The sequence below is a fragment of the Physella acuta genome, unplaced genomic scaffold, assembly GCF_028476545.2.
Source record: "Physella acuta isolate Inbredline_101_S28 unplaced genomic scaffold, ASM2847654v3 ptg000966l, whole genome shotgun sequence".
In the NCBI taxonomy this organism is placed as follows: Eukaryota; Metazoa; Mollusca; class Gastropoda; family Physidae; genus Physella; species Physella acuta.
Genome location: NW_026732483.1, coordinates 294453 through 311697, shown reverse-complemented (window position 1 = coordinate 311697; position 17245 = coordinate 294453). Strand labels below are relative to the sequence as shown.

The 17245-nt window shown below is 38.4% G+C and overlaps 1 protein-coding gene across 2 annotated transcripts; it reads right to left on the bottom strand.

The window, feature by feature from the left end:
- Positions 1 to 977: 977 nt before the first annotated feature.
- On the bottom strand, positions 978 to 16869 carry LOC131953937 (multiple epidermal growth factor-like domains protein 6). Of its 2 annotated transcripts, XM_059317399.1 has the most exons (17): positions 16679 to 16869; positions 16276 to 16422; positions 16013 to 16159; positions 15562 to 15735; positions 14855 to 15067; positions 14179 to 14379; positions 13931 to 14074; positions 12756 to 12890; positions 8722 to 8856; positions 8456 to 8590; positions 7264 to 7398; positions 6998 to 7132; positions 6316 to 6450; positions 5741 to 5875; positions 2284 to 2418; positions 1416 to 1643; positions 978 to 1244 (listed from the first exon to the last, which is right to left on the bottom strand). In XM_059317399.1, the coding sequence occupies exons 1-17, from the start codon at positions 16737 to 16739 to the stop codon at positions 1105 to 1107; spliced, it is 2535 nt and encodes an 844-aa protein (XP_059173382.1). In that variant the 5' UTR covers positions 16740 to 16869; the 3' UTR covers positions 978 to 1104. The 2 variants fall into 2 exon arrangements, with proteins under 2 accessions (XP_059173382.1, XP_059173383.1); XM_059317400.1 differs by lacking the exon at positions 6316 to 6450.
- Between the last annotated feature and the right edge of the window lie 376 nt (positions 16870 to 17245).

Here is a 17245-nt window from a genome sequence, read left to right as displayed (position 1 = left end):
TGATATAGCATCATGAAAACAAAAACTCAAACGACACTACAATAACAATAGTATTACATGCCAGCACGTTTATAGTTACAAGCATAATAAAATACTTAAAAAAAACTTTTTAAAAAACCACGTTTTTCTTGTGGACTAAAAAGTAGAAAATAACTATTTACATACATTTGATGACAAAAAACGTGGGTACGTTCACCATCAAATTTCCCGACCCATCTGCCCGACCCACGTTTTTTGTCATCAAATGTATGTAAATAGTTATTTTCTACTTTTTAGTCCACAAGAAAAACGTGGTTTTTTAAAAAGTTTTTTTTAAGTATTTTATTTTCTCCTTTTTAGTCCGTTGCTACACATGAAAAACGTGTTTTTTAAAAAAGTTTTTTATACAGTTTATTTTCTACTTTATCTAATGACTTGATTAAGTATGAATTGACTAAGTGTTTATAAATACACGGACTAAAAAAATCTTGAGCGACCAGGATTCGAACCTGGGTTGTCGCGGCCACAACGCGAAGTACTAACCACTATACGATCACGGCCAGCGCGCTCACATCGATTGGGGCCGAAGTAACTGTGTCAACAAGCCTCCAGTCTTGTCGGTATCTTTAGAAATCATGTCCTCAATTTTATGGTCCTTTGGGCGTAATTAAATTAAGCTAATTACGGTCTCTAATTGCTAGTTTTTATGATTGCATCTGAAATTGTTAGGCGAAAGTAACCTGCATGCCAAATTTCAGATCTATAGAGCAATCAGAAGTGGGCTAATTTTCGATGTCAATTTTAACAACAAACACACGCGAAGCTGAGTTAATAAAAACGTGTTAAAAATGACAGGCTGAAAAACAATTATCAGTAATGGCAATTACATGAGGTTTTTACCTAACATGACAAATTATCTCAAACAAAAATATCTCAAATTATCTTTTAATGCTATAATGAACAAATGATCTCACAGACAAATCATATTTTCATGAACAACATATCTTAAACAAAACACATTTCACGGCCAAATAACATTCCTTAAATCTTTAAGTCATATATTTACAACCATGTGTGATAGTACAAGTAATTAATTAAATTGTAGTGGACTCAAGTATGTTCGACTTAGGTAGATGAAAATGACATATATCTTGATACATCATTGTACTCATCATTTAATGTATTATACGTAGAATCTTGGCTTTTGTTTTCTGTATTTGTTCCGGCCATAAGATCGTCGATGTTGTTATAGATTGTTCGTTGTTCTGTAATTTCAAAACTCAACGTTACTTGCTCATATAACGTATAAATATAATCATGCGTATAGTAAATAGATCAAAGCTGTAGTTTCTTTCTAAAAATATGCAACACAGTTGGTATCATTTAAGTCAATTTGAAATAGTCATTATATAGAAACACTATGTTTGATCAATTACCTGGCTCTGTAATTGAATTAGCTGATAAATGTGTATGTTGTAATTCGACAGGCTGGTCATATACATCGTTTCTATTTTTACTTTCTTCACTTTTATCTCCTTTATATCTGCGGATAACACAAGCAACAGCCGTGACGATCAGAACGATGATACACATGCCGCCAATGCCAATACCCACACCGTGTCCTAATCCTTTAATGTATCCATTGTTGTATCCATTGACATTTTCTGAAAATTTGACGTAATGTAAATAAACCAAATTAACTTATATTATATATATATATATATATATATATATATATATATATATATATATATATATTTGTATGTGTGTGTTTAAAAACAAAATAAAATAATTATGTATTGCATTATTGCACTAAAAAACTATGAGAGTAGCTATACGGTTATATGCACTACAGGAATGATGTTGGTAATGGCTTATTCTTTATTTAAAAACAATATCTTAAAGAACATCGGGAGCCTGCTATACGCTGAAGATGTAGTTCATTGTGTGACGATTTTAAATATATATATATATATATATATATATATATATATATATATATATATATATATATATATATATATATATATATATATATATATATATATATATATATATATATATATATATATATATATATATATATATATATATATATATATATATATATATATATATATATATATATATATATATATATATATATATATATCATATTATATACTTACATTTCAGTTCAAAGTTTTATAACACATATATATATATAACAAAAAATATTATTTTAATCAATGAACTAAATCATTTAAGTTAGACTTTACAATAAGCCTCAGCATATTGTCTAAGTTATTAAATGTGTATGTTTACCTTTTTCACAAAATTTCCCAGAAGAATTATCTTTACATCTGAAACAGTGTCCATTAACAGCGTCACATTTTGAATCAAGACACAGTGAAGAGCATTTGTTTAAACAGCTGGGACCATAATGGCCTGCATCGCAGTCTAGTGGAAAAAGTTTTTTTTAGTCAGTCATGCTAGCAAGTGGGGCCACTACAAGCTGGCATGTGGGGCAGCTACAAGCTAGCGTGTGGGGCAGCTACAAGCTAGCATGTGGGGCCACTACAAGCTGGCATGTGGGGCAGCTACAAGCTAGCGTGTGGGGCCACTACAAGCTGGCATGTGGGGCAGCTACAAGCTAGCGTGTGGGGCAGCTACAAGCTAGCATGTGGGGCCACTACAAGCTGGCATGTGGGGCAGCTACAAGCTAGCGTGTGGGGCAGCTACAAGCTAGCATGTGGGGCAGCTACAAGCTAGCATGTGGGGCAGCTACAAGCTAGCGTGTGGGGCAGCTACAAGCTAGCATGTGGGACAGCTACAAGCTAGAGTGTGGGGCAACTACAAGCTAGCGTGTGGGGCAGCTACAAGCTAGCATGTGGGACAGCTACAAGCTAGAGTGTGGGGCAGCTACAAGCTAGCGTGTGGGGCAGCTACAGGCTAGCATGTGGGGCAGCTACAAGCTAGCGTGTGGGGCAGCTACAAGCTAGCGTGTGGGGCAGCTACAAGCTAGCATGTGGGGCAGCTACAAGCTAGCATGTGGGGCAGCTACAAGCTAGCGTGTGGGGCAGCTACAGGCTAGCATGTGGGGCAGCTACAAGCTAGAGTGTGGGGCAGCTACAAGCTAGCATGTGGGGCAGCTACAAGCTAGCATGTGGGGCCACTACAAGCTGGCATGTGGGGCAGCTACAAGCTAGCGTGTGGGGCAGCTACAAGCTAGCGTGTGGGGCAGCTACAAGCTAGCATGTGGGACAGCTACAAGCTAGCATGTAGGCAGCTACAAGCTAGCGTGTGGGGCAGCTACAAGCTAGCGTGTGGGGCAGCTAAAAGCTAGCATGTGGGGCCACTACAAGCTGGCATGTGGGGCAGCTACAAGCTAGAGTGTGGGGCAGCTACAAGCTAGCATGTGGGCAGCTACAAGCTAGCATGTGGGCAGCTACAAGCTAGCATGTGGGCGGCTACAAGCTAGCATGTGGGCAGCTACAAGCTAGCATGTGAGGCAGCTACAAGCTAGCATTTGGGGGTAGCTAAAGGCTAGCGTGTGTGGGGCAGCTACAAGCTAGAGTGTGGGGCAGCTACAAGCTAGAGTGTGGGGCAGCTACAAGCTAGAGTGTGGGGCAGCTACAAGCTAGAGTGTGGAGCAGCTACAAGCTAGATTGTGGGCAGCTACAAGCTAGATTGTGCGAACCTACAAGCTAGCATGTGGGGCAGCGACAAGCTAGAATGTGGGGCAGCTACAAGCTAACATGTTGGGCAGCTACACGCTAGCATGTTGGGCAGCTACAAGCTAGCATGTTGGGCATCTACACGCTAGCATGTGGGGCAGCTACAAGCTAGAGTGTGGGGCAGCTACAAGCTAGCATGTGGGCCAGCTACAAGCTAGAGTGTGGGGCAGCTACAAGCTAGCATGTGGGACAGCTACAAGCTAGAGTGTGGGGCAGCTACAAGCTAGCATGTGGGCAGCTACAAGCTAGCATGTGAGGCAGCTACAAGCATTCATGTGGGGCAGCTACAAGCTAGAGTGTAGGGCAGCTACAAGCTAGCATGTGGGCCAGCTACAAGCTAGAGTGTGGGGCAGCTACAAGCTTGCATGTGGGACAGCTACAAGCTAGCATGTGGGCAGCAACAAGCTAGAGTGTTGGGCAGCTACAAGCTAGAGTGTGGGGCAGCTACAAGCTAGCATGTGGACAGCTACAAGCTAGAGTGTGGGGCAGCTACAAGCTAGTGTGAGGCAGCTACAACCTAGAGTGTGGGGCAGCTACAAGCTGGAGTGTGGGGCAGCTACAAGCTAGAGTGTGGGGCAGCTACAAGCTAGAGTGTGGGGCAGCTACAAGCTAGTGTGAGGCAGCTACAAGCTAGAGTGTGGGGCAGCTACAAGCTAGCATGAGGCAGCTACAAGCTAGCATGTGGGCAGCTACAAGCTAGCATGTGGGCGGCTACAAGCTAGCATGTGGGCAGCTACAAGCTAGCATGTGAGGCAGCTACAAGCTAGCATTTGGGGGTAGCTAAAGGCTAGCGTGTGTGGGGCAGCTACAAGCTGGAGTGTGGGGTAGCTACAGGCTAGCGTGTGTGGGGCAGCTACAAGCTAGAGTGTGGGGCAGCTACAAGCTAGAGTGTGGGGCAGCTACAAGCTAGAGTGTGGGGCAGCTACAAGCTAGAATGTGGGCAGCTACAAGCTAGACTGTGGGAACCTACAAGCTAGCATGTGGGGCAGCGACAAGCTAGAATGTGGGGCAGCTACAAGCTAACATGTTGGGCAGCTACACGCTAGCATGTTGGGCAGCTACAAGCTAGCATGTTGGGCATCTACACGCTAGCATGTGGGCAGCTACAAGCTAGAGTGTGGGGCAGCTACAAGCTAGCATGTGGGCCAGCTACAAGCTAGAGTGTGGGGCAGCTACAAGCTAGCATGTGGTAGCATGTGGTGCAGCTACAAGCTAGCATGTGGGACAGCTACAAGCTAGAGTGTGGGGCAGCTACAAGCTAGCATGTGGGGCAGCTACAAGCTAGCATGTGGGCAGCAACAAGCTAGAGTGTTGGGCAGCTACAAGCTAGAGTGTGGGGCAGCTACAAGCTAGCATGTGGGACAGCTACAAGCTAGAGTGTTGGGCAGCTACAAGCTAGCATGTGGGCAGCTACAAGCTAGAGTGTTGGGCAGCTACAAGCTAGAGTGTGGGGCAGCTACAAGCTAGCATGTGGGACAGCTACAAGCTAGAGTGTAAGGCAGCTACAAGCTAGCGTGTGGGGCAGCTACAAGCTAGAGTGTGGGGCAGCTACAAGCTAGTGTGAGGCAGCTACAAGCTGGAGTGTGGGGCAGCTACAAGCTGGAGTGTGGGGCAGCTACAAGCTAGAGTGTGGGGCAGCTACAAGCTAGAGTGTGGGGCAGCTACAAGCTAGAGTGTGGGGCAGCTACAAGCTAGAGTGTGGGGCAGCTACAAGCTAGTGTGGGGCAGCTACAAGCTAGCATGTGGGCAGCTACAAGCTAGAGTGTGGGGCAGCTACAAGCTAGAGTGTGGGGCAGCTACAAGCTAGAGTGTGGGGCAGCTACAAGCTAGAGTGTGGGGCAGCTACAAGCTAGAGTGTGGGGCAGCTACAAGCTAGAGTGTGGGGCAGCTACAAGCTAGCATGTGTGGCAGCTAAAAGCTAGCATGTGGGGCAGCTATGAAATAAAACTTGGAGTCTAAAATTTGGTTATTGTAGTAAGCATGTTCACCTTATGGTTTGCTTTTTTTAACTATACAAGTGAATTTCTTATGTAAATATCCCATACCTGTATTACAAAATTCCCCTTGCTTTCCTTCGATGCAGTTGAGACAAGAACCGTTAAAGTTGTTACAAAATTGATCGGTGCAGTTGGTGCTACATTTACTTGCACAATGCACTCCATAATATGTTGCGTTACAATCTGTTGGATATTTGAACCGTTTTTAATGTTAATTCAGAATGCTTCATAGTATTAGTATATGTTACTGTCTTACTCTGCTATTATGCTGAGTTTTGATGTTGTAGCAATACTTGTGCGATAGACTACTTACCCGAAAGTCTAAAGTTGGGTTAAGCCTGTAAGACTTCCTTGAGTCCACCCAGCTCTTATAGGTACCTGACTCATGCTAGTGAAACAAACTATCGCTTTGTGTGCCGAGGTAATTCAAACATATGAACTCTATCTCATCTGCCCCACGTGTGTGGAGCGCGAACGAGAAATTATTTCATTCCGTAGCAGACATATATCTCTATACATTTTAATTTTCATCGTTTGAATTCAATAGTAAAATAATGTAATATTTAGTTGTACAATTCACTGTTCACCGAACATAATACTACATATAGACCTATACCACTTACTTTGTTCACAAAACGTCCCCTGTATTCCATCAACACAACTTTTACAAGCACCATTCACATTGTCACACAGACTATCTAGACAGTTGGAACTACATTTCTGTGAGCAGTTAGTTCCATAGTACGTCTCGTTACAGTCTGGTGTGGGAGTGGGGGGGGGGGAGGGGGCGAAGCAATACACACAATAAACACAACAAAATTGCACGATACTATATAAGAAACTTTACTGAATAACCTAAATATACCAATATAGTTGATGGTAAAGGAAGTATTTATAAATTGTTAAAAATTGATTCGTAAAAGGTCTTATTTAGTGGGTATAGGTTAAATGTGAGATAACTCTATCACACAATACACCTGGCTTTCAAGGTATACAGTTGTGACAAAAGCCATTGACGTTGTCTCAAATATTAAAAAACCAGTTAGTGTTGCATATATTTGTAGTTTTGTAAGTAATATGTAAGGATATATTCTGTTAAAAAATTGATTTCATTAAATAAATTTAGTAAAATAAGCTAAGCAAATCATATATTTATAAACTAATAATATCATTACTATTTTATCCATACTTACGCTGATTACAACAATGTCTTTGAAGTCCAACATTACATTGCTGGCAGTAACAAGTTACTGATTTATTACTTAAAGGAACACACTTTAAAATTTCTTCAATTTTACCGCTTACTTTGTTCACAAAACGTCCCCTGTCTGCCATCAACACAACTTTTACAAGCACCATTCACATTGTCACACAGACTGTCTAGACAGTTGGAACTACATCTCTGTGAGCAGTTAGTTCCATAGTACGTAGCGTTACATTCTGTATTTTTGTTTTATATGAAGCAAAAAAATATATGCTAAAGCAATGATGATTTAAAAAAAAAATTTAAACATAGTAATTGCATTATATATTCATGTACTTATAGAATAGTTTAAAGAAAAACCGCTTACTTTCTTCACAAAATGGCCCTTGCTTTCCATCAACACAACTTTTACAAGCACCATTCACATTGTCACACAGACTGTTAGTACAGTTGGGACTACATCTCTGCGTGCAGTTGGTTCCGAAGTACGTGGGGTTACAGTCTGGTGGTGAGAGGGGCGAAGCAATACAGACAATAAACACTATTAGCATAACTATATTACACGATACTGTATATAAACTGTTACAGGTTTATCGACATAAACCAATATAGTTGATGGTAAAGGAACGCTATTACATACGACGATTTCTTTAACTATTTATGATTTGTAAAAATTGATAAGTAAAAGGTCTTAGAGGGTGGGTATAGGTAAAATGTGACAAGCCTCTGTCACAAAATAAACCTTGTTTTTCAGGTATACAGCTATGACAAAAACCGTTGACGTTGTCACAAAGTTTATGTAAACAGTTGGTGCTACATTTTTACTTGCTCGTATATACGAAATGTAGCACCAACTGTTTACATTTGCGACAACGTCAACGGTTTTTGTTATAGCTGTCTTCCATCAACACAACTTTTACAAGCACCATTCACATTGTTACACAGACTGTCTAGACAGTTGGGACTACATCTATGTGAGCAGTTGGTTCCATAGTACGTCTCGTTACAGTCTGGTGTGGGAGTGGGGGGGGGGGGGAGGGGGCGAAGCAATACACACAATAAACACAACAAAATTGCACGATACTATATAAGAAACTTTACTGAATAACCTAAATATACCAATATAGTTGATGGTAAAGGAAGTTTTTATAAATTGTTAAAAATTGATTCGTAAAAGGTCTTATTTAGTGGGTATAGGTTAAATGTGAGATAACTCTATCACACAATACACCTGGCTTTCAAGGTATACAGTTGTGACAAAAGCCATTGACGTTGTCTCAAATATTAAAAAACCAGTTAGTGTTGCATATATTTGTAGTTTTGTAAGTAATATGTAAGGATATATTCTGTTAAAAAATTGATTTCATTAAATAAATTTAGTAAAATAAGCTAAGCAAATCATATATTTATAAACTAATAATATCATTACTATTTTATCCATACTTACGCTGATTACAACAATGTCTTTGAAGTCCAACATTACATTGCTGGCAGTAACAAGTTACTGATTTATTACTTAAAGGAACACACTTTAAAATTTCTTCAATTTTACCGCTTACTTTGTTCACAAAACGTCCCCTGTCTGCCATCAACACAACTTTTACAAGCACCATTCACATTGTCACACAGACTGTCTAGACAGTTGGAACTACATCTCTGTGAGCAGTTAGTTCCATAGTACGTAGCGTTACATTCTGTATTTTTGTTTTATATGAAGCAAAAAAATATATGCTAAAGCAATGATGATTTTAAAAAAAAATTTAAACATAGTAATTGCATTATATATTCATGTACTTATAGAATAGTTTAAAGAAAAACCGCTTACTTTCTTCACAAAATGGCCCTTGCTTTCCATCAACACAACTTTTACAAGCACCATTCACATTGTCACACAGACTGTTAGTACAGTTGGGACTACATCTCTGCGTGCAGTTGGTTCCGAAGTACGTGGGGTTACAGTCTGGTGGTGAGAGGGGCGAAGCAATACAGACAATAAACACTATTAGCATAACTATATTACACGATACTGTATATAAACTGTTACAGGTTTATCGACATAAACCAATATAGTTGATGGTAAAGGAACGCTATTACATACGACGATTTCTTTAACTATTTATGATTTGTAAAAATTGATAAGTAAAAGGTCTTAGAGGGTGGGTATAGGTAAAATGTGACAAGCCTCTGTCACAAAATAAACCTTGTTTTTCAGGTATACAGCTATGACAAAAACCGTTGACGTTGTCACAAAGTTTATGTAAACAGTTGGTGCTACATTTTTACTTGCTCGTATATACGAAATGTAGCACCAACTGTTTACATTTGCGACAACGTCAACGGTTTTTGTTATAGCTGTCTTCCATCAACACAACTTTTACAAGCACCATTCACATTGTTACACAGACTGTCTAGACAGTTGGGACTACATCTATGTGAGCAGTTGGTTCCATAGTCAGTGGCGTTACAGTCTGGTAGGGGGCGAAAAAATATACACACTAAACACAAGGAAATAACACGATACTATTGAACAAACTAGAGCTAAGGTGGGCGGGACCAGTGTTTCTTCCAGACTTTTTTCTCCGGGGGGACACTACAAATTTTCGGGGGGGGGGGGGGGCAGTAGACTTTCTTCGGGAGGGGGGGGCGGACACTGTTAAAAGTATATATTTTCAATATATATATTCCATAAATTTCATTTCTTTCGGGGGGAGGGGGTAGGGCGGTAGAATTTTTTCGGGGTGGCTTCGCCTGAAAGAAACTCTGGGCGGGACCTTACGAAGTTTTAAAAAAATCGGAGACTTGGACTATGTTATTAAAATAGGGGACAGCACTAAGGTGGTCCATGTAAATCGTATGATGCTGTACCATCACAGACAAAAACCAGACGACAGCAAGGGGCACCCCATGTTAGCGGCAGTGTCAGGAGTGGTGAAGGCAGGAGAAGAAAACCAAGTATCACTAACAGATGAGGAGGACTTGGAACAGGGTATCCCATTGGACACAATAAAAACTCCCGACATACTGGAGGAAACTAAGTTAAGTGATATCAAAATAGGAGACACCCTGACAAAAACACAGTGGACGGACCTAAACAAAATTATCCAAGAGTACACAGCTGTTATTAGCAACTTACCTGGAAAAACAAATTTGCTAGAACATAAAAAAAAAATTGACCAACACCAGAGCAATAAGAACGAAACCCTACTGCATACCATACGCCCGAAGAGAGCTTATGAAGTAAGAGATGGACGAAATGGAGAGACTGGGGATAATAGAGAGGTCCGACTCCGACTTCAGTGCACCTGTAGTACTAGTTAAGAATAAAGATGGGTAGACAAGGTTCTGTGAAGACTATAAGAGACTTAACACAGTCACAGTCTACGACGCGGAACCCATCCCAGATACAGATGAGCTGTTCGCTAAATTAAATAGAGCAAAATATTTTTCTAAACTCGACCTCACAAAAGGGTATTGGCAGATCCCCATGCAAAATGACAGCAAAAAACTCACCGCATTTGTCACACCCTGGGGCCTATTTCAGTTTAATTACCTGCCCTTTGGCCTATGCACGGCACCCGCCACATTCGCCAGATTAATGCGAGTCGTATTAAAAGACTTGGAAAATGTGGTGTCTTTTTTTGATGACATCTGTATCTACAGCGAGACATGGGAGGAACACCTTATGGCAATAAAGGCGGTGTTCAATAGATTGAAAGACGCGGGCCTGACAGTAAGACCTGCCAAATTAGAGCTAGGGTTTGAAAAAATTAATTTCCTAGGGCACATAGTGGGGAGGGGGCTGCTGTCACCAGAAAAAAACAAGGTAAACAAAATCTTAAACGTAGCAATACCCACCACAAAGAAAGAGGTAAGATCATTAGTGGGTCTTATAGGGTATTATGCTAAATTTATAACAGAATTCAGCGAGGCCAACGCGATACTGACAGATTTGTTAGCAAAGGGTAAACCTGAAAAGGTCGTGTGGTCGGATAAATGTAACCGTGCTTTAAGAATGGTCCAGAAACACTTGAAGTCAGAACCATTTCTTATTTTACCTAATATTAATGAGCAATTTATCCTCAGGACCGACGCCTCGTCACGAGGTATCGGGGCAGCCTTGATGCAAATGAGAAATGGGGTCCTAAGACCAGTAAAATACATCAGTAGAAAACTCCAACCGAGAGAGACTCGGTACTCTACTATAGAAAGAGAGTGAATAGCAATTGTCTGGCCCACAGGCAAACTAGCGTTGTATTTATACAACGCTAGCTTCGTACTGCAGACGGAAAGCGTGGCTAAAATACCTTAACAACTGTAGGTTCAATAATGCCAGACTGACACGCTGGTCCTTACTGCTACAGGAATATAAATTTACTATAGAACACATCACGGGGAGGGATAATCTTCTAGCTGATTTTTTGTCAAGAAATTTTAGATCGGGAGTCTGAGATGTAAATAGTAATTTAAACCATTGTAGCCAGAGAGCGCAAAGGGTAGACTCAAATTTTTGTGATATAGAATGGTTGAGATATGGGTAGGAGTCATAAACCAGTGTAGCCACAGAGCGCATTGGGTAGACTCAACAATTTTGGTTTGGAAAGTTTCTAGATTTGGTACGATGCAACTGGGTGTGTATGATTTTTTTTGTTTGTTACTTACACGAATGTAATGTGCTAGCTCGAAATTGAAGTAGTCTGTATGTTTGGTTAAATTCAATGATGTATTTTTTAAAAGAGGCTGATTAATGTATACGAGCCGACCCGCAGCGTATCATACGCCGCTATTTAGTTGTTTTATTTTCTACTTTTCAGTAATTCATAATTTGTGAATTCCACAGTACCAATGCTGCCACTGAAAATATTTGCTTTAAAACACTAACCCCCCCCCCCCCCTTTCCCCTTACCCCGACCCTACACCCCCCCCCCCCCCCCCGTTAAAGCAGCCTCCTCTTAGTTATTTCTTAGTTACCTCCTGTAAGTTTAAAATCGAACTAAATTCGTGCCCCTAATAGAAACCCGGCTCTACGGCTCTACGATTTGTAAACATTTAGCTTTGTAAACATTTAGAGTGACCACAGCTCACCAGACAATGTGGGGGTGGGTGGGGGTGGTAGTGATAGTGATAGAGAGAAAGAGAGGGGACTGCAAGGAGGCGCTTGCAGCTTGTTTTCTAACGGCTCCCAGAAGAGAATTATATATATATATATATAGATTCCATGTCGGTAACAGTTCTGTATATTTTCATTATGTATTCCATTGTATATACAATCTGTCATATACATTTTTTGGAATGTATATTTTTAACTTGTGTGCTAGTGTATGGGAATGATAGCCTTTGTGTTGTTGTTTTTTTAATTAGATATGATTTTTTAGTCAGTATTTGTAGTTATTACTACAAATACTTAGGTGGGGGGTAGTGTTACGGGGCAGCTGAGGTCAGGTTAGAATAGGGTAGAATAGTCTCGAACTTTGGGGAGAGTGCGTATGTGAGTTGAGTTCACCCTAGAATATTGTTACCCCGGTGTGTTTATGTAGTGTTATCCCAATGTCGAATGCGGTATAAAAGCGGGAGTGAATGATTGTCAGGGGTGAGTTGCTAGCGATTAGGACGAGGGCTACGCTTGAATGTATTTGAGACGGAATAAAAGTAACGAACGTAGTCACGAAGAGTTGTCATTTATCTGAAACCAACGCAGAACGTAACAATGTGCCGTTACAGAATTACCTAAATAGACCAATATAGTCGGTATTAAAGGAATACAATTGCATGCCACATCACGATTTCTTGAACTTTTTATGAGTTGTTATAATTGTTAGATAATGGGTCTTATACAGTGGGTATAGGTAAAATGTGACAAACCTATATCACAAAATACACCTTGTTTTCCAGGTAAACAGCTCGGACAATATCCGTTGACAACGTCGCAAGATCCATGTAAACAGTTCGTGCTACATTTTTTTTCACAGTTATGTCCGTAAGATATAGCGTCACAAACTGTTGATAAAGTTGAATTGATATTCACAGAAAGTTGTTTTAGTAAAAGTCACTAATGAAATGATCCAATCCTATTTTACCCATACTTACCGAAATTACAAAAATGCCCATAAAGTCCCACACTACATAGCTGACAGTAACCAGTTGTATTGTTACAGACGGCATTTGTGCAATTTTTAGAGCACTTTTTGTCGCAGTTAGTCCAGTAATAATGTTCACCACAAGTTTTAATATAAACAAAAAAAATGAAATAAAGCCGGCGTGATCTCCAATAAACTTTCTCAAATATTCCAAGATAACACAAATGTGGATGGCAACTTCAGCACAATCGGGAAATATATATATATATATATATATATATATATATATATATATATATATATATATATATATATATATATATATATATATATATATATATATATATATGCTTTTTTAAAAATATATGTTTAAATATTTGCGGCAATTTATAATAATCTAATAGCATAATACTTGTAAATACATATAATCAAGACCACTCAAGACAAATCCACGAAGAATATGAAACTAATAACAATATAAATATCGCTTATTTCTGTCGAGCCTGCTTGTCTTATGTACCAATCTAAGATTGTTATGAAGTTTACAGTTAACAACATCGACATTGAGGTGATATAATTCAAACACATTTGTCAGTAGCCGTTAATAATTGAAATTGAAAATTTGAGATCACATGCGTTAATAATGTACGAGCGACCATTTGTATAGGACAAAAGCACACAATGCACAATCTTTCCTACTACTCGCACCACAATGTGGCGTTTTCTTACTATCGTTTTGTTAACGAAAAACACAATTCTTTAGACCCTAATTGTATTATATCTAGATTTTTTTTTTAAATAAGTATTTTCGTGTGTACCCATTACCTTAATTTGTAAAACCATAATAACACGAAATAACCATCTTTATTATTATTATAATAAACTATATAGGAACACACCACATACGGAAAAAGTGCTTGTGGCTCCATTTTTAAATATTTTTAAAATGAGTACACATACGCTGTATGCACCCCTCCCCTTGATATCCAGCAGCACAACCAGACCGACATCCACCTGTAGCTACAAAACATGTCTCAGTTGGGTCGTTACAGTTGCAGGTCTTGGTACATTCTAGGCCGTAATTTCTTGTGTTGCACACGTTATCTGCAGAAATAAACGTTGCTTTCTGCCTATAAACGCATAAAAAGTATATCAATCTGTATAAAATGTATATTTACAAACAATGTCGCTATGAAGTTATTACTCACCTCCGTATATCTCGACCTCACATAGAGTTAGAATATCTCTTACAGATATATTTACGTATGACACCGGACCATGCGAGCTTGACGATATTGTGTAGATTGGTACATTGTCGTTAGAACTCGTATCCCTGTACTCAAAAAGTTTTGTCCCAGCGTTGTTGTAACTGTTCAGCACGAATCCTTTTAGTCGTTGACGCTCTGTGTCTGAAATTTAAATAAACAATGTGCAGGTTTAGAGTAAAAATTTAATTCAAGTGAAAACCTGTTTCTAAAATAGCTTACACTTTGTAAAATACTAATTTAAAAGAAAGTGTACCCTTTCGTTCATAAGCTCTTCTGTTTTAGCACATTATTTAGGTTGAAATTGTTATTCGCATACATACTCAATTATGTTTAGTAATTTAAACTGTTTATGTTGCAGATGAATTAAAATTTACTATTGGAATTTTCCCTGATAGCTATATGTTAACGACCTCCTATAATGTAGGTGTATAAGAAGTAGCATGTGATGCTTTGTTTCACCGAAAAAAAGGACTTGTCAAATGGATTAATGTGTTTAATATGTTAATTAATATATAGAGGGTATTTATCACTGCATATGTAGTTAAGCTTAAACACTATATGATGTTTATTGTGAAAGATCAAATATGTAATCAAAAATTTAATTATGAAATATTACTTTTGTTATAAAGCAGGTATCTGTTGACACTTTTTGTACTTGAAAATATAACTCTCCATGAGCCTGGCTGGTGTTCTGCTGTATGTGTACACGTGATGTGTGAAAAGTTCCCACTTGTGTTTCCATCCACAGCCATAAATGAGTAGCGCACTACACCAGCTTCAGTATAATCACTTGACTGGCTGGTGTTTTGTTTTAGAGCAACGTTTCTACCTGTAAAATAATTTAGTACAACACTTGATTAATTTTCTTACTTATCCAAATAAGATATTACTTTGTAACATAGACACATTTTTTTATCTTTCAGCATGTATTAAACACTTAAAACATCTAAAACATTTTAAAATAAAATAAACTACAGAGTAGCATTTAAGTTAATATTAGAATATCATATCGTATAGTATTTGCAGTATAAAACGAAAAGAAATTACAGATAATATTTTTAAGTTCGATGAACTAATGAAACTATTGTAAGCGTTTTGTTTTATTTAAGTGAAACAAACAACCAACAACATATGAGTTCAAAGCATCGTGCGTAGAATGAAAATGCAATGACTACAATAAAATCTACAATAAAAAATAACATTCTTCGATATAAATGTGAAATGCACGTTTTTCGTGTTATTTCTTTTAAAAATACTTTTTACAAAAACGATATTTTAACAATTAAGTTGTAAAACAAAATAAAATAACCAAACAAGTATTACCTCCACTAATGTAAACAGAACAAAGTGCTACCGTTGATCCGAAGTTTAGGCTTACATCTGTGGCAAGGATTTCTGTCTGACAGAGGATGTCAGTGACTCTGTCAGTAACTTTAATCAGATGTGTAGTTGGGATGATTGTTTTATTTAGAATCAGTTGCATGTTCTGTAATGAATCTGAAGGAGGGTGTTTTAGCGTTAGATTTTTGTAGCACAAACAAATCTGAACCATTTGCAAAAATTAGAAATACAATATCAAATAATTATGATCTCTTATGATCCAACTGTCTGAGTAGAGTGATCCAACTGTCGGGGTAGAGTGATCCAACTGTCTGGGTAGTGCAAACCCAAGAATCGGGTAGAAAACACGTGACTAATCCAAACGGTAAAGATATAAATATATTATAATGTCATGATGCTAATGTCAGAATGCACTGCGTAGCGCTTGACTTACTTGACTGTTGTGTGACTATTCTGAACCACGTAACCTGGTAATTTATTAGCCAAGTCAGGCTAAATGTTAAAACACTCGAACATGTGGCATCGTCTCCATCTGTTAGGGTGGCGTGTAATGTAGTTGCATTCAATCGTGCTAAATCCTCTGGAAACAGAACGTATCATGTAATTGGCCAATGTAGTATGTATTACCCATTTAAATATGATAGATTATTGTTTATAAAACAGTAAAATTCGCTGAAATGATGTAGGCATACTCACGATATTGACATAGAGGACCAAACCATCCCCTAACACATGTAGACCCTCCTGTACACTTTCCGTCAACATCACATTGGTTGTTGACACAGTGACATTTGTACTGACAGCTAGAGCCGAACCAGCCAGCGCTACATGATGCTAAACTAACTACAAATAGTCAGATCTCATGTTGCAGGGATATTATTTTTACTAATCATATTAAGTGCTATTGAAAAATATATTATAATAAATTTTGCAAATGAGTTGTTTTAAATTAGATGGGAAAAACGTATTTCTATAAATGCTTTATTGCATCAATCTACTAAAATAATTATATCAATGTTCAAGATTCACTTTAACATGTTTGGAATAATTTTCACTTTTTCTTACATTCTTAGGTCCGTCAAAAAATTAAGTCGCATACCTGTATCCACTGGTACTTCACTGATAATGAAGATGAAACAAAGCAATATCTGTAGTGTCATTAAGTAGATGTGTTGTAAACAAGACTGTATCTATATATTCTATTGTGAGGCGTAAGCGCACAGTAGCTTAAGTTACACATACGCTGTTCGAGTAACCTATCCCAGTTGTATTTATTGCCTCTCTGCAGTTAGTCCCTCAAGACAAAAATGATTGTTTACAAAAGCGACATAGCAGATAGCCACCAAATGAAATATGGTCTATCCCATTTTATCATAGCGTGGCCACTTTGACGGTAGATAACGTAGTAAATGTGGACTACAGTTCTTATTGTATGCTGGTTCTATATAGAGTAATATGACTCTCTTATCACTTGGGTATTTATGATATAAATCAGGAAGTGAAATTACGAGTTTGTGTGTTGTTAAGCATGTTATCTTGGTATATCTTATGTATCGAAACTAAAAACTTAAAATCATGACCTATAGTTAGACAAATATGACGGCGTAAATGACAAGTTTAATTTCAGCAAAGTAAAAGATTAAGCATACAGCATATGCCAATATAC

Coding starts and splice junctions, on each gene's coding strand:
- LOC131953937 (XM_059317399.1), bottom strand. CDS start 16,739: ATGACACTACAGATATTGCTTTGTTTCATCTTCATTATCAGTGAAGTA. Junction 14,380..14,854: donor ATACCTGCTTTATAACAAAA/GTAATATTTCAT, acceptor TTTAAATTTCAG/ACACAGAGCGTCAACGACTA. Junction 7,133..7,263: donor AGGGCCATTTTGTGAAGAAA/GTAAGCGGTTTT, acceptor ACAAAAATACAG/AATGTAACGCTACGTACTAT.